Source organism: Mustela lutreola, chromosome 4 (assembly GCF_030435805.1).
Source record: "Mustela lutreola isolate mMusLut2 chromosome 4, mMusLut2.pri, whole genome shotgun sequence".
Classification (NCBI taxonomy): Eukaryota; Metazoa; Chordata; class Mammalia; order Carnivora; family Mustelidae; genus Mustela; species Mustela lutreola.
In genome coordinates, this window is record NC_081293.1 from 43,262,978 (window position 1) to 43,283,024 (window position 20,047).

General features: G+C 44.1%; 1 protein-coding gene across 2 annotated transcripts in view; it reads left to right on the top strand.

Moving 5' to 3' along the window:
- GRID1 (glutamate ionotropic receptor delta type subunit 1) overlaps positions 1–20,047 on the top strand; it is a 693,966-nt gene that overhangs the window by 641,457 nt on the left and 32,462 nt on the right. For both annotated transcript variants that reach the window (XM_059169718.1, XM_059169719.1), the window contains exon 13: positions 8,389–8,584. In XM_059169718.1, the coding sequence (XP_059025701.1) occupies positions 8,389–8,584 (196 nt within the window). The remainder of the gene's footprint in view (positions 1–8,388; positions 8,585–20,047) is intronic.

Genomic DNA, 20,047 nt, shown 5'->3' on the forward strand with positions numbered 1-20,047 from the left:
TTTAAAAAGTAGGACCAGTGGGTATTCCGTGGTTTTAGGAAAAGAAGTTCTTTATAGAGACGCAAAACTCTCTACTGATTGCTTCTACTGTCCTAAGAAACGGGAAGCAGGGTCACTGTGTGAGTCATCGAAGAGACTGGGAGGATCAGTTGAGGAGGGGAGTTGGGAAGCTTGAGGCAAGTTGACGGTCCTCCTTAAGTTAATGGCTGTGATTCTAAAGGTAGACCCATCACTGTGCTGGTCTCCAGCCTGGATTTTTTTTCCCCACCATATTCACTATAAACAGAGCTGTTTTAAACCAGAGTTGATTCTTGCAGAAGACACAAAGCCTGCTCCTATTGTCTGTCAGACCCTGTGTGGAGTGACAGAGATCCAGACCTGGACAGAGTCCAGCCCTGAGGGAGGGGAGACCAACATGTCGATGGTCACATGAATTCCAAGGAAGTAGAGGTTAGGATTGGCTATATTGGGAACACAAAGACAGGGCCTGAATCCCGGGGAGTGGGGGATCTGCTCTTCATACTGGAGACATCGGCTGAGGTGATCCGGGAGGGCAGGCAGGTTTTAGTCCTGTGCAGAAGGCAGGACACAGCATGGTGGGCAGATAATGAGATGAGGGAAGGCTCAGAGGCCTGAGAGCTGAGTAACCTGAGAAGAGACTGGAGGAGATAGATGGGTCTGGAATGCAGGGAGCTTCGAGACTGAGCATCCCCTTTGCCAGTGGTATTAGAGGTCCCCGGTTTTGCCTTAATGGAGGATGTGGCTGTTCAGCCTCTGAACCATGCTGGCGCTTCGATTTGGGACCTGGCCCAACATCATCTGATCTGGCCCCCTCCCTCAGGGCCTGTTCCTGAGCCCTGCTGACTTCCAGGGTCTGGGCTGAGTTCGGCAATCAGAAACAGATGACCACATACGCCCACCTTTCAGAAACTTCAGCCACCAGGGCACCAGGCCTGGGCTCAGTCCAGGCAGAACATGCACCAGTGAGAGAAACTTCAGCCTACCTGGGTGAGGGAGCCTCAGTCTTAAGACCCTGGATGCCCAGGATGGCTCAAGCCATTCTGGATTAGGCTGGACATTTTTGTTTTGTTCTGGGGCTTGAAGATGGAACTATCACAGCCCCTTGGAGCCTGGTCGTCCTAGCCAGCAGTGCCGGTGCCTGATGGAGTAGGACAGGAGTCTCTCTCCTCCTTGTGGATCACGGCTGCACTGGGCACCTGGCAGAGGGGGTGGACACGGAGAACACGGAGTCTGCAGAGCTAGGATCTCAAGGCTCAGAGCTGGCTGTCACTTGGGCAGCAGAAGGATTTTCAATTTTAAGGATTTGTGCTGTGTTTACAATGTAATTAAAAAATGCAAATTTTTCAGAAACACATTTGTAAAGAGTGGAAGTCTCACAACTGTTCTTATTCCCCTTGTTTTTGTTCCTATATTTGTTTACATTTAATAATGGTTATTTTTTACCAGAATGCAAATATACCATATACAAAACAGTTTTTTTTTTTTTTAATGGGAGTTTATTTTGGGCATCTTTTTATTTCCAATTAAAAAAAAATAGAATGTAGAGAGAAAACAATGTAGGGGTGGGTGGGGAGGGAGGGGAGTGCCTTCTGTGACCAGCAGCCTTGGGGCGCACAATTTAAGAAGGGCTTTGTGGCCTCCTAGATCTTACAAGGATATGTCTTCCTCTTTTTCTTTTTTTTAAATTTTACTTATTTATTTGACAGAGAAAGACATAGTGAGAGAGGGAACACAGGCAGGGGTGGTGGGAGAGGGAAAAGCAGGCTTCCCACTGGGCAGAGAGCCTGATGCGGGGCTTGATCCCAGGACCCCAAGATCATGAGCTGAGCTGAAGGCAGATGCTTAATGACTGAGGCACCCAGGATGTGTCTTCTTGTCATGGGCCATGTCGCCCTCATCCTGATGGGTCACTAAGTGTAAGTGTCCCCAGAAGGTTTTAACCTGACAATTGTCCTGGGCTGGGATTCAGACCTGTGGCCACTCTCAGAACCAGATGGCTACAAAGGAGTGTGTATAGTTCCACCCCCCCGCCAGCCCCATTGTCACCTACTCTCAGGCTTCCCCGGTGGGCCCTGGGGAGTGTTGAGGGGACTGTCCCAGGGAAGGAGATGCTCACAAACTTGGAACCTGCCTGCCTCTGCTCCTTGGAAAACACGGTGTCTCCAGGTGTCAGGCCCACCCGCAGGGGCACCCTCCAAGTGCTGAAGAAGGACGCGCCCTCAGTGTCAAGTCCAGTGGGAAAAACAACCCCCTGCACATTTGATCTAATCACTTCCTCCATTGTTCTCTAACGTCCTTTCTCTGCTTTATTCATCTTCATAGCACTTTAGATCACTGGCTATGTGACATCAGAGGTCTGCCCGCTACGCCCCCACAAGCCACATTAGCAGCCTGCAAACGAAGACTGTTTTTCTTTTTCCTGAAACATTTTTAAAGTGGTCTAAAAAAACCAAAAGCGCAAAACTCAAGGGTATGCCCAGAGTGGTAGGTGGCCCTTATAGTCTGCCTCTGCACACTCTTTCCTTTCCAGAAAGCTTGCTGATCCTGGCATTCCGTAGTTATTTGTGTTTTTGTTAATGTCATTCGTATGTTTGTCGCTGTCCCTCTACCTCCACAAGAGCGGGAACGTTGTGCTGTTCCTGCTGTATCTCTGCAGAAGTGCTTGACATGAGCGGATGCTTAGGAAAATGTGTTTTGGGATGAACAAATAAAAGAACGAAGGCACCTGTGGAGCCTTTCAGAGCCTGAGGTTGAGAGGCATCTCGGGAGTGTCTCAGCCTTCACCTGAGAGCCTATTCCCCTCGAAGAAGCCGGGTCTAGGAGAGGAGAGAACCGGAAATGTGGCAAAGCCCCGGGTAAGGGAACACCACATGCGAGAAGAATAAGAGAGACTGGAGGCACAATGGGGAACACTGGGGAAGAAACCAAGAAAGGGCAGGGAAATAGGGAGCTGGGAGCACCGATACTGGAAGGTTCCAGAAGCAGGCTGTGGAAACCCACCCAGGTAATCCCAAATGAGTCAAGCAGCGCCATCTCCTAGACACTCAGATGGGAGTGCTGGAAAAGAGGGGCTGCTGGGATCCCAGTCAAGCCATCTGTGGGCTGTAGTTCAGACAGCTTCTGGTTATGAGGATGGGCATCCCCACCCTACCAGGCCTTTTGGGTTACTCCAGTACTTTCTCTTCTTTTTAAGGAACAGTAATAGATTTATATAGATTTAGATTTATCAGGCCCATGATTATGGCCACCCCACAGTTGTTAAAATCTCTTTTACATATACTGTATATTGATTCTGCTCCTGCTACAAGTGTATTTATCTCTATTGCCAATGTAAATAGTTCTGTAACATGCAAAGATGTGTTTATAAATTCTGTGTTATTGATTTTTCTCATGCTGCAAACACATTTATCTCTTTGTTAATGAAAATGTATCTAGGAAAGAGTAAGACTGATTTATGGAGAAAGGTATGGGGCGGGAGGGAGGTGGTGCTGAGCTGGGTAGGCTGTCCTTGGCCACAGCCAAAGTAGACATCATGGGACGTCAAAGGTGCATGTGTAATTGGAGGAAACTGCTCTCAGAGGCAAAGGATGTTTGGGAAGTCCTTTTGCAAGGCAGTCTGGTGTGTTCATGGGAGTCGGCTATGCTTTCAGCTAGGGGAGACCCTCCAAATTACCCATCTGAGCCAGGAGATAGAGAGGAGCATCTCCCCTTGGTCTTAAACCCAGTTTCAGTAGGACACAACTAAGTGAAAGATATTGGCTCAGTAGTAAGCTTAGAAATAGGGCCAAGCTTTGCCATCGGAGGATTCCAACACTAAATGTTGTCAAAAGATGAAAAAGCACGGGGATAGACAGCAGGCTACAGGTTTGCAGAGTAAGCTGCAAAGTGCATATTCTTGCAAAGTGACACTTCATTAGTGAAGGCAGACCCAGACAGGGCAGCCCAGGGAAGATGCTTTTAAAGACTTCCTTTCCTAATACAGACAGGGTCATGAAAGCATTGTATGGTGACAGATGGTAGCTCCACTTGCGCTGAGCTTAGCCTAATGTATAGACTTGTTGAGTCACTATGTCATACACCTGAAACCAATGTAACAGTGTGTGTCAACTGTACTTCACTAAAAGTAAATACATTAAGACATCCTTCCCTGGAAGCTTCTGCCACCCAGGCACTCGCTGCTTTCCCAGGAAAACCTCTTCCGGGCAGTTACCATCACAGTTCCCCCAAAACAAGAGTCCATATAGCCTGCCCATGGTGTGTTGGTGTCTCCATGCTGGGTCTGGGTTCCTCAGGTTGACTTCCTCAGTGACTTCCTCAGGTTGTCACTTTAGGCCTCCCGGGTACCTAAAACATGTAGTGTTCACAAGGTGACCCCTTGCATGCTGATGAAGAGGCATTTGCATGTACCTTGACAACAATATGGAAACAAGAAACAGGCTCCCTACTGGGGATGCATTTGGACAGGTGCCAAGACAGGCTTCAATCTAATGAGTCTAGGAAAGTCAGAGAAGCTGCTTGTCCTTGGTTGCTTCTGTCCAAGCATGACCATCACCACCCCATCACTGATGATTCCTTTACACTGTTCTCTTCTTTGACCATTTGAACTCCTTATTGGCAGCCTAATAGAAAGGCTAGCATCTTTAAACATTGCCTATGTGCCGGACATATGTCTGTGATCCTTAATCTTCACCACACCTGTGAGAAAGTTCTGAGTTAAGAAAACTAAGGCTTCAGTTGGGGGTTCTGAAACCTGCATGTGCATCACGATCCCCTGGAGGGCTGTGAAAGCACAGATTGCTGAGTGACACCCCAAAGTTTCTGGCTCAGTAGTTCTGGGGTGGCCCAGGAAACTGCATTTCTTCAAGGGTTTTGGGGGATGCTGATGCTGGGACTCTGAGGGCCATACTTTGAGAACTACAGGTCTGCCTCGTATAGCGAAGTTATTCACAGGCAGGATTCACACCCACACCTCTAAGATTCAAAAACCTCCATCATTTCAGCTGATATGAAGTGTGTGTCCCAGAGGGACCACCAGTGCCTTCTTGGGTAATATCTTGTCTTGCTGGAATGCCTTCCCCCCTGATTCTCCATCCAGCTCCCTCCACCCATCCTTCACAGCTCCGCTTAACATTTCCTCTTCTACAAAGCGCTTCTGTAGCTCTGGCCCTAGCCCACTGCCCCTCCCCTGTGCTTCCAGGATCCCCCAGGCAGAGCTCTCCTGTAGTTTGCTCATGTTGTTTTCTTACTGTCGGTTTACTTCTCTGACCATCCACCCCCCTCCACGAACCCCACGAGGATGCCCACCATTCATTCCTTGCTCTCTTACCAAGTGACTGCTCAATGGAGCTGTTGATGGAACCACTAACTGGTTGAATGATCTCAGCCAGGGGCAGCTTGCTTGGTGGAGGTTTATAGAGATAGCCCCTACGATGGACAGATCTGCATCTCTCTGTGGCGGGGGTGCGTGGATGCTTCCTAACACTTGCTGCTGAAGAAATTAATTGGAGAAACATGCTAACTTAAGTGTGCTGGTGCTGCCTTCTCCCAGCTAAGCATCTCTGGATTGTTTGGACAGGTGTCCTATCTGGTGTGCGCATCTGTCTTCCCCTGCCTGCCAGAGTTGGCTTGGACCCTGACTTGCTGGCCTCTCCTTGACCCCTTTATTCCTCCACTGGTGTCCCTTCCAAAACTGTACCCTCTGATGAGAGAATGAGTACCCCAAGGAGATGATGGCTTTGGCATATGAATAGTTGGGTCCTCCTGCCTGAACCTCCAAGTCCTTTGATAGCATTATCTACTCTCAGATATGATGGCGGTACCTAGTATGTGCTGGGCCTGTTAGTGAGCTTGCAAGCTTTCCTTGAAAGAGGATGTGTGCATCTGAGATGGGAGAGATCCATCTGCAATGACTCGTGGCTTTGCGAAGTGATATATGGAAGCCGTGGGGCTAAGCCATGAGGCCAGCCCAGCGAACGGAGGTGGTATTGGGGGGTGGGAACAATGAGGTCTACTGGGACAGACTTGGACATAAAGCCATAAATATTTGGGCTGCCTACTTGTCATCCAGAGATGATCCCTGAGCCTCTGGCCAGGGGCACAGTCATGAATAACTACTAGGAGGAGAGAGGAAATCTCCATTTCAAACGTGGGGATGGAACAGTAGTGCTGAGCTCCTTGGCGGTTAGGCATTCAAGCCAGACTCATGGAAACTGCAGTAATTTAGAACAGTTCAGTGTTTAGACTCAACTGTGTAATTCATCCTGATGTTTACCATTCATCAAAGCCTCGTGTTTGTTTGTATTACCATGAGAAAAATAAAAAACGTGGGGAAAAGAGATCCCCCCGCCTTTCATTACAGGCAAATTACGACAGAGTTACAACCCTTGGGGCCCTTCAAGCAAAGGAACATCTTGCTTCAATTAGATATAAATAATGAACAATAATTAGAAAGATTTCTTCATCGAATTTGTTATTTTATGTTTCCTTTCATCTGTAATGTATTGAAACAAATACTGAGCTCCCTTTCTGGACTGTGTAGCAGGGCCTAAAGGAACTTCACGGAGTGTCTCTCCCAAGCAGGAGGAAGCAGCTATCACTGGTTCTTCCGTGAGCACGCTGTGAAGACTGTTGTCAGCCCTGGGTCCAGCACCACGATGCACACCAGAAGTAACCTTGGGTCCAGCCCTCCAGCTTCTTACAGTCTACTATGCAGAATAATTGTTCCTGGTGACTGGCCCCTGAGTTTGAGTCAGCTGCTTAACACACATCCTCTCAATTCATCATAACAGTAGCCCCCTACCACAGGCTTTGCTTCTTGCCCTAAGAGATTCGGAAATTGAAGCACAGAGAGTTCAGCTAACCTGCCAGTCCTGTATTGTCCACGATGGGGGAGCTGCAATGTAAGGCAGGTGGTTGGACTCCAGAGATGCGGCTTCTGCTCACCCTGGTATGCTTTGCTTGGAAATCACAGTGCTATTATGCTGCCATAGAAACCACGGAGGGTGTAGATGGCACGGGGAGGAAAGTGATGGCCGTGGCTTTGCGTGGGGAAGGGAGGCACCGAGATCTTCCAGGTGTTTGCAGGAGAACATCAAGTAGATAAGTGAAATAAAGGGGTTCCAGGCAGAGGAAGCACCATGGCCTGGTGCTATAGAGGGGGAGCTCTGTGGGATTTCTCCTTTCAGCCTTGGCTTTGGGGCTGGGTGGAGACAGAAGCAGTAGCTGGAGATGAGATCAGAAGATGGAGGGTTGTGTAGATCAGGTTGAGAAGATTGGATCTTCTGAAAGGGGGGACTGAGGGAAAAGTGGAGATGATGATCCTGGTTGGTACAAAGGAGAAAGAAATTTCCAGGAGAGAAATAAAGAGTGATTAAGTTGGAGCCTGGACAGAGAGAGCCTGGCTCACCACTGAGCATTTGGGGAATTTTTGTTCTTTTTGCCATTTGATTATGTATGTAACATTCTCTCAGCACACTGAACCAGGTGGTGCCTGCGAAAGGCAGGTGAGGGCTTTGTGCCAAGTGGTCCTTCCCAGTGTGACTAGTGCCCCCACCCCAAGGAAGACTCTCATTCTCCCCCCGCAGCTCAGGCATCTGCTGGGGAGCCTCCTGGATGTGCTCCCTCCCTCCAACATGCACGTAGCTTGAGCTACCTGCTTCTCCTTTGCATAAAACCAACTCCAGGCTCTCAGAAAGGCTTTGTTTTATCTTTACCATCTTTTAATAATTGCCCACGCCTAAAAATCAAGACACTTCCTTTAAAAACACAGATTTCTTTATTGGAAGACAGATTGAGGGGGAGGTGCTCAAAATGTAACAATTGGATCGAAATCTAGAAGAGCCACAAACTTTGGAGGAGACCCGCCTCTTCACGGGCATAACCCGAGTGCGTGTCTCTGCCCACGCCAGTTCTAAGTGGCAGAGACTAGACATTGTCATCAATCATACTAACATGTGTTTCTTTCTGGTGCTGTAGGCGTTGGAGTTGGAGACTTTTAGTGTCCAGCTGCCTGTGTTGTTCTCTTATACTGTGATTGTCTGTATGTGTCTGTGGCTAGACTATAAGCTCCCTGAGTGCAGGAATGCTGTCTTACAGATCCTTTTGTCCCTTGACCTCAGGGCAGGAGCTGATTTTAGATGTTTGGTAATCTTATTGAATTAATCTACATTGAGGAAATATACCTGCGTTAGGATTAGGCCCTGACAAGTTACAGTCTGGGCCGTGGAACTGGAGCTCCTCGGGGTTTGGAGTGAAGAATGGAAAGAGTGGGCCACAGCTGGGCTTGGTCCTCAGGAGAACCTTGCAGCCCATCTATATCCCTGCAGTGGCATCATGTTCCCATGTTTCACTGTCCTTTTGCATTTTCAGGACGTTCCAGGACCTCTCCAAACAAGTTGATATATCTTACGGCACTGTTCGGGACTCTGCTGTGTATGAGTACTTCCGAGCCAAGGGCACCAACCCCCTGGAACAAGACAGCACATTTGCTGAGCTCTGGCGGACCATCAGCAAGAACGGAGGGGCCGACAACTGTGTGTCCAGCCCTTCGGAAGGCATCAGGAAGGTAGGCGGGAGGTGGCCACCTGGCCACGTGTGCACTGTGACTGACTATGGGCACTGTCATCTCCAAGGTAGGGAACACCTTCCTGAAGCATCTCCTTTGAGTCACCCTGTCACCTGCAGGGTGATCCGTCTTCAGCCAGTAGAACAAAAGTTTCTCACAGGCCTGTGAGTGTCTATAGGAGATGTACATGTTCTTTAGCTAAGATGCCCATTCTTGGCAACAGAAGCAGAGAGCTGCTCATTAGATATCTTCTAAGTTTCTAAAGGGTCAGTGAAGAGCAGGCAGATTAAGCCTGAGGCATGGTCCTCCTTCCTCATGGGCTCGTGGGATGGAGGTTCAGAGAGACCTGCCATCCCAAGTGAGAACACTCAGCCAAAGCAGAAGCAGAGGAGCAGGTAAGAGGTGGAGGGACTGTGGGGACAAGATTGAGGAGAGGGCGGGCACACAGTGGGCAACCAGGGGTTAGAATAGGGAAGACCACACATAAGGGGTGGGTGGTCCAGAGCAAGGGCTGGTCGGTTGACCTGGCATATCTGTGATACTGTGCTTCAGCAGAGAGGTGTGCTATGGGGGTGGTGGTAAGGGCAGCAACCCCATGATGGAGTCCACAGTGAGGAAACCTGAAAGAGCGCAGGTTGAGAGGAAGCCAGGGCCAGAGAGAAGGAGGAGGCAGAAAACCCATCGCATGCTTCAGCAGTGGGTTAGACTTTGCTCATTTATTTCACTGAATTGCCCACAGTGACCTGAATTAATCATCACTATCCTATTATACAGATGAGGATCAGAGACATGGGGTCACACTCCTAGTTAGGGTCTGACACTTGGGGTTCCGGGCTGTGTTTGGCATTTATCCACCTTGTGCTTGCAGAGCCCTAATAGGAGGAGGAAAATGATGGGGTGAAGGCAAGTGTCATATAAGGAAGCTACTGGTGGTGGTGCCCTGTCCAATGACACCTTATCTGCGATAGCTGCTGTCCCTCAGGTCCCCAGTGAATGGTATGAGAAAGATGTGGTCTCTGAGTAGATGGGCAGTCCAGCCTGCCTCGGCATCTCCTCCTTCCCCTTCCGTTCTCACGGAGCAGTTAGCTCAGGATGGCCTCTCCTTGCTGTTTAGCCGCACTGAGCTGCAGGAAGCATCTGGGCTCGGAAGCCTGACATGCGTGGGTGTGAATCCCAGCGCCACACTCGCCAGCTGTGTAAATTTGAGCACACCACTCTTCCTGTCTGGAACCTCTCAGAGTTGAGAGACATCCATTGGGAGTCTCCTTAGAAACTTAAAGCCCTTGGAGGTACACGTTATGGTTGATACCACAACCAAGTGATAACAAAAATAACAGAACACAGTATAAATGCATTATTCCTGTCCTGACAAGATTTATTAAAATCTCTTTGTTTTAGTGAACTACAAAAGATGGCGCTCTAGCCTCCAGCTGCTGGGTCTTCTTCCATCCCTGACGGTGAATCTTTGGGGCTGTAGATGATAATGAATATAAAGGTGACTTAAGGCATTTTACGAACATAAGGCCTGGGCCAAATGGGTTTTGAGTTTCTGCTCTCTGCTTTCTTTGTCGCTCATAGAGAGCAGACACTCCCATCCACATGGGATTCTTGTGACGATTCAGTGCAACAGTGCTATGAAGAGTTCTTCTAATAAAGGAGCTTTATTAGAACTTTACTTTTGACTTTATTAAACTTCTGTTCATTGTAAGACAGTTTAAAGAAAAAAAAGACAAGTCACATACTGGGAGGGGATATTTACAGTGCGTTATAACCAAGATAAGATTAATATCATGATTATTGGAAGAATTCTTATAAATCTGTAAGAAAAATTCAAATAATTCAACAGAAAAATGAGCAAAAGACTTGCACAGGCCTTTCACAGAAGAGGCAATGCATATGGCTAGGATATCATAGGAAGAGATGTTCAAAATCATTAGTGATGTAGGATATGCAAATCAAGACCATAAAGGTATATCATTTTACACCAATTAGACTGGCATAAAATGAGAGGTGGTGGAGAGGACACAAGTAACAGGTGGTTAATTGCAGGTGGGAGTGTACCCAGTACAACCACTTTGGAAACGAGTACGCTCTTCTCTTATAAAATGTAACATTCATATACCCTATGACCCAGCGAAGCCACTCTGAATATCTACCCAAAGGAAACTCCTGCATGCACTTCAGAAGTGAAAAAGGTCAGGGTAGTATCACTTATAAAGTCAGAACCCTGGAAACAATCCCAATGAACCTTAACAAGGTGAAAAAAATAGGACCTGCCACGAAATGAATGGCCTACAGCTTCATGTAATAGCACGAATGAATCTTAGCAAAATAACATTGAATCTGAAAAAGCATCAAAGGCAATTTTATATGGGTCAACTAATAGAAAACAACATACAACTTAGGACCCATTTAAAATGTATGAAACGCATGCATGCACACAGCCAAAGTAAGGATGAAATACAAAATGCACGGTAGTGGTCAATGCAGATGGGAGAGGCAGAGCAACGGGGAGGAGAGAACCAAACAGTTGAATAGAAGTCAAGGTCAGTGTTAGCTTTAGATTCACAGGGTTTAATTTTTTTTTTTTTTCATTCCTCATTGTAAGAAATAACTAATGAGTTAATTAAAAAGAGGGCCATTCCTGGACAAAAGGATGGGTGTCCTGAACCCAGGGTTGTGATTAATCCCACTTAGAGCACCTACCTGCTCTTCCAAGTAAGTCAGTCCTGACCAAGCCAGGCAGAGTTTGACTGCCACAGATGCCAGGCCCTTTTTGTCCTTACAAGCTCCCATGTGCCTGCCTTGTCTTGCTCCTGGTGTACCATAAGAGAACAGACACCACCACGGAGCCCTGTGGAGGGTGATAAATCTAGAGATGGTTCATTGGGGAAGTATCTCCTCGTCATCCTACTTAGCCCTCATTCGTTGCTGGCACATTGGAAATCATTCACCCTCTGGCGATATGATGAAAACCATGTAAAAAAGGTTAAGTAGTGGAAGATGCAAAGAAAGGAGTCCTCAGAAATGCCTAAAGCTTCGGGGTGCAGAATCTAATCTCTTTTTCAGTACATAGGATGTGTTACTTTTATGACACCTTCATTTTATAAACCCCAAACCAGCTTTGGGGTCACAAATCTCCCTCCTGCATTTGGATCTCTAAGAAAAAAACCGACTGCCAGCACTAGACAAATGTTAAGGGTTTTATAACTACTGTCATAAAAGTGAGTTTATGGTATTGTCAGAAAATGGAGTGTGCTGCATTTTTTTTTTTTTTTTTTTTTTTTTTTTTTTTTTTTTTTTTTTTTTTTTTACTGGAAGGAGAGCTCAGATTTACTCTCAGATCCTCTTCATGCGCCTGTCTGGGGGTGGGGGGAGCTCCTGGCCCTAAATGCTTAAGCAGTGTGGACAGCTCAGCAAAGGTGAGGAGGGGCGCCCCCAAGGGGCATTGCCGGAATCTTCCTTAGCAAGGGGAGGATGACCTCCCTTCTAATTTCCAGTTATCTTTGGTGACTCTGGCTCCATTTCTGGAGAGTGCTTGGTAGTGGAGCAATGTCTAATTGGTCCTGAAGTCAAGGAGCTTGGTGTAGAGAGTAACCTCAGAGAGCTGTTATGTTTTCCTAGGGAGTGCTGCAGCTTTTAATGACTTGAAACCAATTTAGGTGGGAAATTGCTTAGTAAGAGATGACTACTTTTCCACAGTCTCAGAACCAGGGAAAGGGATTATGTCATGGTTGTCCCACCTCTGTGACCCATGCCTTCATGCTAGTGGCCCCTCAGACAAGAAGGGGGCAGCCCTTTCTGGGCTCTGATGAGGAGAACAGGAAAGAATACGTAAGACAAAGGAAGTTTTATTTATTTATTAAGAGCCCACAACATCCAGTTTTTACAACAGTCCTGCCTGGCACCCAGTAAGTCTCAATAAATAGGGGATTGTCCCTAAATGAGTCATCTGTTTGCTGTCTGACTGAGCAGAGACACGTAAATCTGAGCTACAGTTGGTGCCACCAGTTAGCAGGTTATCCTCCATGGATCCCTTGATGGGAGCGGTAAGGGAAGTAACTCTAGGGTCCCTTGCAGGCTTGTCTCTTCATAGCCTTCTCTTAAGAAAGAAGCCATGCTGGTCCTCAGAAAGAGGAAAGAGGCTGCCTTCCTTTCTCTCAGCCACCTGCTCCTGTCAGCGATGAGGAAAGAGTAGACTAAGTATCGGTGAATATGGTCCATGGGCTAAATCTGGCACATGGCCTATTTTTGTAAATAAAGTTTTATTGAGACACAGACACACTCTTTCATTTACATACTGTCTATGGTGTCTTTCCTACTACTTCAGCAGTGTTGAGTAGTTGTACCAGAGACCATATCATCTCCAAAGCCTGAAATATATATTACATGGCCCTTTTAAAACAAAATTCAGGATCCCTGGTCCAGAGCAATGGGTGGGCCAGGGATCTTACCCCTAGGTCCATATCATCTAAAGGCACATACACCTATCCAGTTGCTCACTGTCTGACTCTGTACCATCCAAGAGTGCATATAAGCACATCAAGTAAGGAGTCCACCTCTTAGTCCTGCATCATCTAACAGCCCACAGACACATGCAGTAACACATTACTTAGCTCCAGGCCACCAAGTTGCACATCAGGGTATCTAGTACTATATCATCTTAGCTTTGTACCATCCAGTAGCTTACAGGTTCTGCCTACCCACTGCCCTTTCTTGTCCTGTTCAGGTCTAACTCTAGTGGCCCAGGACTTCTCCCTCACTACACCAGGACTCAGCTCTGCTCCTGGCCTGGCCTAGACCCCCCCAGAAATCTGCTGAGCAGTCTCTGTGTTCCAGGCACTGGGCCAGATGATATACATATATTATTCTTTTCATCCTAAACAGATCTCTTGATTATCATCATCTACATCATGTAGAAATGGGGCCTAGGCCTCAGAGGAATGAAGAGGCTTGCTCAAGGTCACACAGACCTGAGTAAGTCATGGCACAGTCTAAGCCAAGCTCATTCCCACCTTGTCTCTTCTCACAGGGTATCCCTCCCATTTCTGTGTCTTATGGTGCCTCTGCCTTTTGCATACTCTTTACTTTATGTTTTTATTTCCCTTCCTCTTTTACACCGGAGTAATGAGACACATACCTGAGCCCATTTTTAAAAACTTTACCTGCCCTTCCGTGCCCTAGCAAACGTTTCTTAAGTCTGATTTTATTTTTTGTCCAAACTACTGAAAATATCAAAGAAATTCTGAGATGCAGAACTGGGCTAGCAAGTGGCTCAGATTTCTATGATAATAACTTTGTCACATGAAATCAGACTTTAATGTTGTTGGTGGAAATTTTTTTCTTGAGTTTGATCAACACTATCAAGTAATATCCAGTGTACCCCAATTTCGGTGCAGCACTGGGGTTGACCAGGCCTGCCAATTTATTAAGGCTTTCCATAAATCAGACCTAATGTTTAATAACATTGTCAAATAGAATACAGTGTTAATAGTTCAAATGTCAATCTTCGCAGCTCATTGAGCTCTTCGAATAAATAGACAAGTAGCTTGTTTTAGAACTGTTTAGAAACAGTATTTTTCAGAAGGAAGTAGCTTTTGAGTCCAGCAGTCCTAACAGAAGGTGGTTTTTTTCCACTCAGTAAATATCGCTGAGGTCATAAAGTGTGAATGCAAATGCAGGAAGAAAGCAGGCCCACAAATCTTATTTATTTCCACACTGATCTAATGCTTGCCCTGGACCAAATTGGGCATCATCCAACAGCCCCTGTGTTTTGTCCCTTCCCTTGCACTCTGCTCTATGGCAAGGGTTATTTCCTTTGCATGCACCCTCTGCTGAATGTCAGGGACTTTACTGTGTGGCAGAAAAGGATAGGGTTGGGGGCCATACCCTGAGGCTGGTAGGTCCTTCTTGGGGTCCCCAGAAGGACTGTAGCTTGCCATGGGAGGACAAGGAACTTTTTTTCAGAAGGAAGTAGCTTCCCCCACAATACTCTTCATTTGGAAGGATCATGGTAAGGAAGCATCCTAGTTTCATGGCCTGCTGTATGTTCCTACTGAGGAGGGAGAAGAAGCTTCTGTGGAATGGTAGTCCTTTGCATTTGGGGGATGCTACGTGCATTGATCAGGAAGATTTGGTGAGGTTGATCAAAAGGAATGTTGATGTGGGTCTGGCTCCCTGGAAGAGACTGGTACAAACTAGGCAGTCCTGTGCAGAGGAAAGGAGCAACATTCTTTTGGCAGCAGCCATGGACCTTATAGGCGCATTTTGTTCTTTCTCTGCTTCTGAGTCAATGCAGACCAGGGATTCTGTATGCCTCTTTCCTTCTGAGATACTCACATTGGATAACTATTCATCTCTGTATCTTTTCTACTTGCTCAAAAGCACTGTATCCATATGTCAAGTTGGAAAGTCTCTTCTCTTTATATGTTCACGTATTTACTTACTCATCCATTCAAGAAAGGTAGTTTGAATAGCTTAATGCCTAGGAGTTTGGAGATGTGAATTAAAGTTTCACTTTTGACTTAATTTAATCTGTGGCTTGTCTTTGGTCAAGTGAATTCACTCTCTGAGCTATCTGTCAGTCTGAGAAGGGCCTTCCCAGATTAGTTGTGAGTTTACCAATGCATTAAGCAGACAGTGTCCAGTATGGTAACATGAGGTTGTCTTTTGGTAGACATCAGCAAACTGCCTCAGCACCTACTATTTGTTAGGAAATGAAGATAAAAAATAAATAAAGACAAATAGTATCTAATCCTTTCATGAAGTGTAATTGACATAAAACGAAATGCACATGTACTAAGTGTTTGTTTCATGGGTTTAGACAATCATCTACAACTGTGTAATCAACACCCAAATCAAGCTATAGAAACTGTTCTTCATTTTGGAAAGTTTTCTCATGTCACTTTCTGGATACTTCTCCCCACCCCGAGAAGCAACCACTTACAACTTTCTAGTAATACAGATTACGTTGACCTGTTCTTGTAATTCACGTAAGTGGAATAATATAAAATATATATATTTGTGTTCTCTTTCATCCAGTGAAACACCAATGAGATTTAAGTTGTGGATATCAGTACTTCTTTTTCTTTCTTCCTTTTGAGTAGCATTCCATTGTATGAATAAATCTCAGTGTCTTTATCCATTTTCCAGCTGACATACATTCAGCTGTTGCTGGGGCTAATAGGAGAAAGACTGTATGATCATTTTTTTTATTAAAAAAAAAAGATTTTTTTATTTATTTGACAGAGATCACAAGTAGGCAGAGAGTCAGGCAGAGAGAGAGGAAGGAAGCAGGCTCCCTGCTGAGCAGAGAGCTTGATGCGGGGCTCAATCCCAGGACCCTCGGATCATGACCTGAGCCAAAGGCAGAGGCTTTAACCCACTGAGCCACCCAGGCGCCCCTGTATGATCATTTTTTTAAAAGATTTTATTTATTTATTTGACAGACAGAGATCACAAATAGGCGGAGAGGCAGACCGGGGAGGGGGGAGGGAAGCAGGGTCCCCACTGAGCAGGGAGCCTGATGTGGGGCTCAAACCCAAGACCCGGAGATCATGACCTGAGCCGAAGGCAGAGTCTTGACCTACTAAGCAACCCAGGTGCCCTGAGTATCATTTTTATACAAAATCTTTTGCGGAGATATGTTTACACTTTTCTTTACCAAATATAGAAGAGTGAAATTCCTGGGTCATGGGGTAGATGTGTGTTTACCTCTACAAGGAATTCCCCAGGCACCTCCAACTCTATTTTATACTCCCACTGGTAATACCTGACTTACATACTTGTAAGCTCCAATTGCTGAACATCCTAACCAACATTTAGTGTTACAATGTTTTTGACTGTAGACAATTTAGTGGATGTGAAGGATGGTTCTAGGTAGTTTTGCCACGATATCTTGCTGCAAGCATTTTCATTGCAAACCTTTTCGCCATATAACTAATTGGCTGTTGGGCAGTTTTGCCATAGAAGTTAAAATAGCTGGTGGACAGTCTGGCTTTACTTCTCCATTGAAAATTTTTCCTTTTTTATATTATATAAATCTTAGCTAGCCCTCATAATGATCTATATAAATCTCAGCTAGCCCTCATAATGGTCTATACAGTAACATATAGAGATAATGGTCTTAAAATAGTGTATGATGACAAATCCGTATGTTGACTTGATAGAAAATACAGTGATGAAACTTACTGGAAGTGTGAAATAAGGGAATGTAAAGCCAGATTGCACTCTAGACTCCACCAGAAAATGATGACAGATCAGTTACAATGATCACAAAGCTCAGTTCCAAATGCATTACAGCCTTAGCATTTCTTCCACATTTTCCATAGAACTTTAGAGCATTTGTCAGTGGACATGTGAGACTCTGCCAAGAAGGAACAATAGTGTAGAAGGCTCTCATCATGCAGTGCAAAGCTCAGTTACAAATATGCATCCTAGTATTTGGAAAACCGATATCTGTCTTAATGAAGGAAGAAATTAATTTTATTAATTTTTTCATGTTTCATTATGTCCTTTTTAATGTCCCTTATTTCTTTTTCATTATTTTATCTTTTACAGCAAAATTCCCTTATAGCCAATTAGCTATGCGGTGGAAATGCTTTCAGCAAAGATGTCTATGGCAAAGATGCTTATGGCAAAAGTGAGAACATGGTGAAGGATATCCCATTTTTTAATTGGCACTCTTTTGGTGGCTGATGATGGCTAGTACTCTCTCATGTGCTTATTGGCCATCTGCATAGCTTCTCTCTCTCTCTTTCTCTTTTTAATTTAAATTCAATTAGCCAACATATAGTACATCATTAGTTTCTCATAGCCTCTCTCAAGCAGTGTGCACTCAAGTCTTTTGTTAATTTTTACTGGGCACTGCAGCTTTTCATTATAGATTTAGATGAGTTTTCAATATATTCTAGATATAAGTCCTTGATCAAATAGAAGTATTGCAGTTATAATTTCCAGTTGGTAATTTGCCCATTCATTTTCTTAATGGTTTTTTTTAAAGAGTAGAATTTTTAGATTTTGATAAAACCCCATGTACCAGGGGTTTTTTCTTTTACAGTTTTAATGCTATTTGTGTCCTATGTAAGAAAGTTTCCTACCTTAAAGTTGCACATTTTCTTCTGAAAGGCTTTTACATTTATGTCATCTATTTATGTTTGTATTTATGTTGCATATCAAATTAGTTTTTGTATATGGAATAAAGAAGTGGTCCATGTTCTTTTTCTCCCCCCATACATATATCCAATTGATCTAGCATCATTTATTAAGAAGATGAAAAATAAAAATGTGTTTACTTAATAAAGAGAATAAATGTGTTGATTGAAAATTACCTGGCCGTATATTTTTTGGTCTATTTCTGGATTCTTTATTCTGTTCCATTGATCTATATATCTATTCTTATGCCAGTATAAAAGTGTCTTGATCACTGTAGCTTTATAATAATCCTAATTCCTTAAATCAGGTAGTGTAAATCCTCCAACTTTGTTTTTCTCTTACAAGAGTATTTGGGCAATTCTAGATCATTTCCATTTGAATCTTAGAATCATGTTGTCAAATTTCTTAGGTCATTTGGGGGGAAATTGATATCTTCACAGTATTGAGTCTTCTAATCCACAATGTATTAGTCCAATAATCGATTTTCTTTCAAAACACCAACTTTTGACTTTATTGATTTTCCTGTGTTATATAGTTTATTGATTTCAGATTTTTTTTTTGTTAATTTTTTTTCTCCTGTTCACTTTGGTTTTAATTTGCTCTTACTTCTTCTTGCTTCTAAATGTTGAAACTTAGACCATTGGATTTTACTCTTTCCTGACATAAGCATTTAAAGCTATAAATTTGCTTCCGTGCACTGTTTTAGCTGAATCCCATGGGTTTTTATGTGTTGTATTTTTATAATCATTAAGCTCAAGACTTATATAAAGTGTCAGACTTAGTCTTTTTCTTTACGGTGTCCCTGTTGAGTTCTGGAGGGGAGTAAATGGCTGTGATTTAATGTGGGAAGAGGTTATGGGGACAGAGAGTGGGTATTTATTCAGTCTAGTGAGGTTGAGGAAAACTTCTTAAGGTACTTCTGTCAAATGCACATTTACAATCCAAACACCTCAATTCCTTTCCAATTTTGAGGATACAACGGTGAAAAGTTAAGAGAAAACTGGCAAGCAGGAAATCAAATACAGAGAAAAAATAAAGGAAACCGGAGAGGCAAAAACAAAAAACAAAAAAGACAGTTGAATGACATGCATGCAAACAAAAACCATTTTTATTTCTATTGAATGTATAGTTTCCTCATAGGAAAGTGAAGATAGGCTTTCCCTGCTGAACCGTTGCTGTCTGCAGAGCCCTCCCTGGGGTCTTGGGCTTGATTCTGAGTGTCTTGGCCGTGTAATAATATACCTGAACCGTCTTCATGAATGAACCATCTTCATTCGCATGCTTTAACTGTGGCCCAACCTAACTCCAAGTGCTTTAAGGTTAAATATCCCCAATCCATGCCAATGTTTAAAGTAATAAGAGCTTTTAAGAGGAAATCTTAGGTTATACACTTATAATTTAAATGTAATGTATTACCATTAAGAAAAGCTTAAAATAGTCCTAAAAAAATAAGCAGAAAAGAACCAGCCAGACTTCTTTTCATCACCTAAATAAGGCTCCAAGGATTCTTGTGTATATTTATGTCTGGTCTTTTTTGAATCTCTACAAAGATTTTATAGAATTACAATGTTATGGAAAATATTTTTTATCCTGTGGTTTTCTAGTACTATTATAAAAATGCATAAATTTTTTTGGTGCCTAACTAATATTTCATCAAATCAATGTAAAATAATTTACTTATTTTCTTCTTCATTGTCATTTGGACCATTTCTAAGTTTTCTCAAACATGTATGTGTGTGTGTGTGTGTGTGTGTGTATACATACACATATATGTATATATATAATTTTTATTTAGTTAGTTTTATTTTTTTAATTAAATATTTTATTTATTTATTTATTTTTTTATTTGACACAGAGAGAGAGGGAACACAAGCAGGGGGAGTGGGAGAAGGAGAAGCAGGCCTCCCACTGAACAGGGAGCCCAATCCCAGGACCTGGGATTTTTGTTTCCTTTCTTACTTTATCCATGGCTTTCCTTCTTTCCACGGGGGCCTGGGGCCATGTTTGGATAATCAGGAGATCAATATAACGTGATGGCTACCATTAGATAGACCTAGGATGGCTCAGGTTTGGTGTTGGACTTCTGCCATGCTTTAGCCCAGGTATGCTTTAACATAACCTGATTATTAATGAGGAAACTGAAGTTCGAGGAGGACAAGGGACCTGGAGATCAATCTTGCAGTCAGTTTGAGACCCAGCATTTGAGCTCAGTACCTTTCTTACTCCAGCTCCTGTGTCATTATTTGTGCCATGTTGCAGAAATGGAGGGAGAGGCATGATCAGAGTAAAACTTCAGCTTCTGCCTTCCTT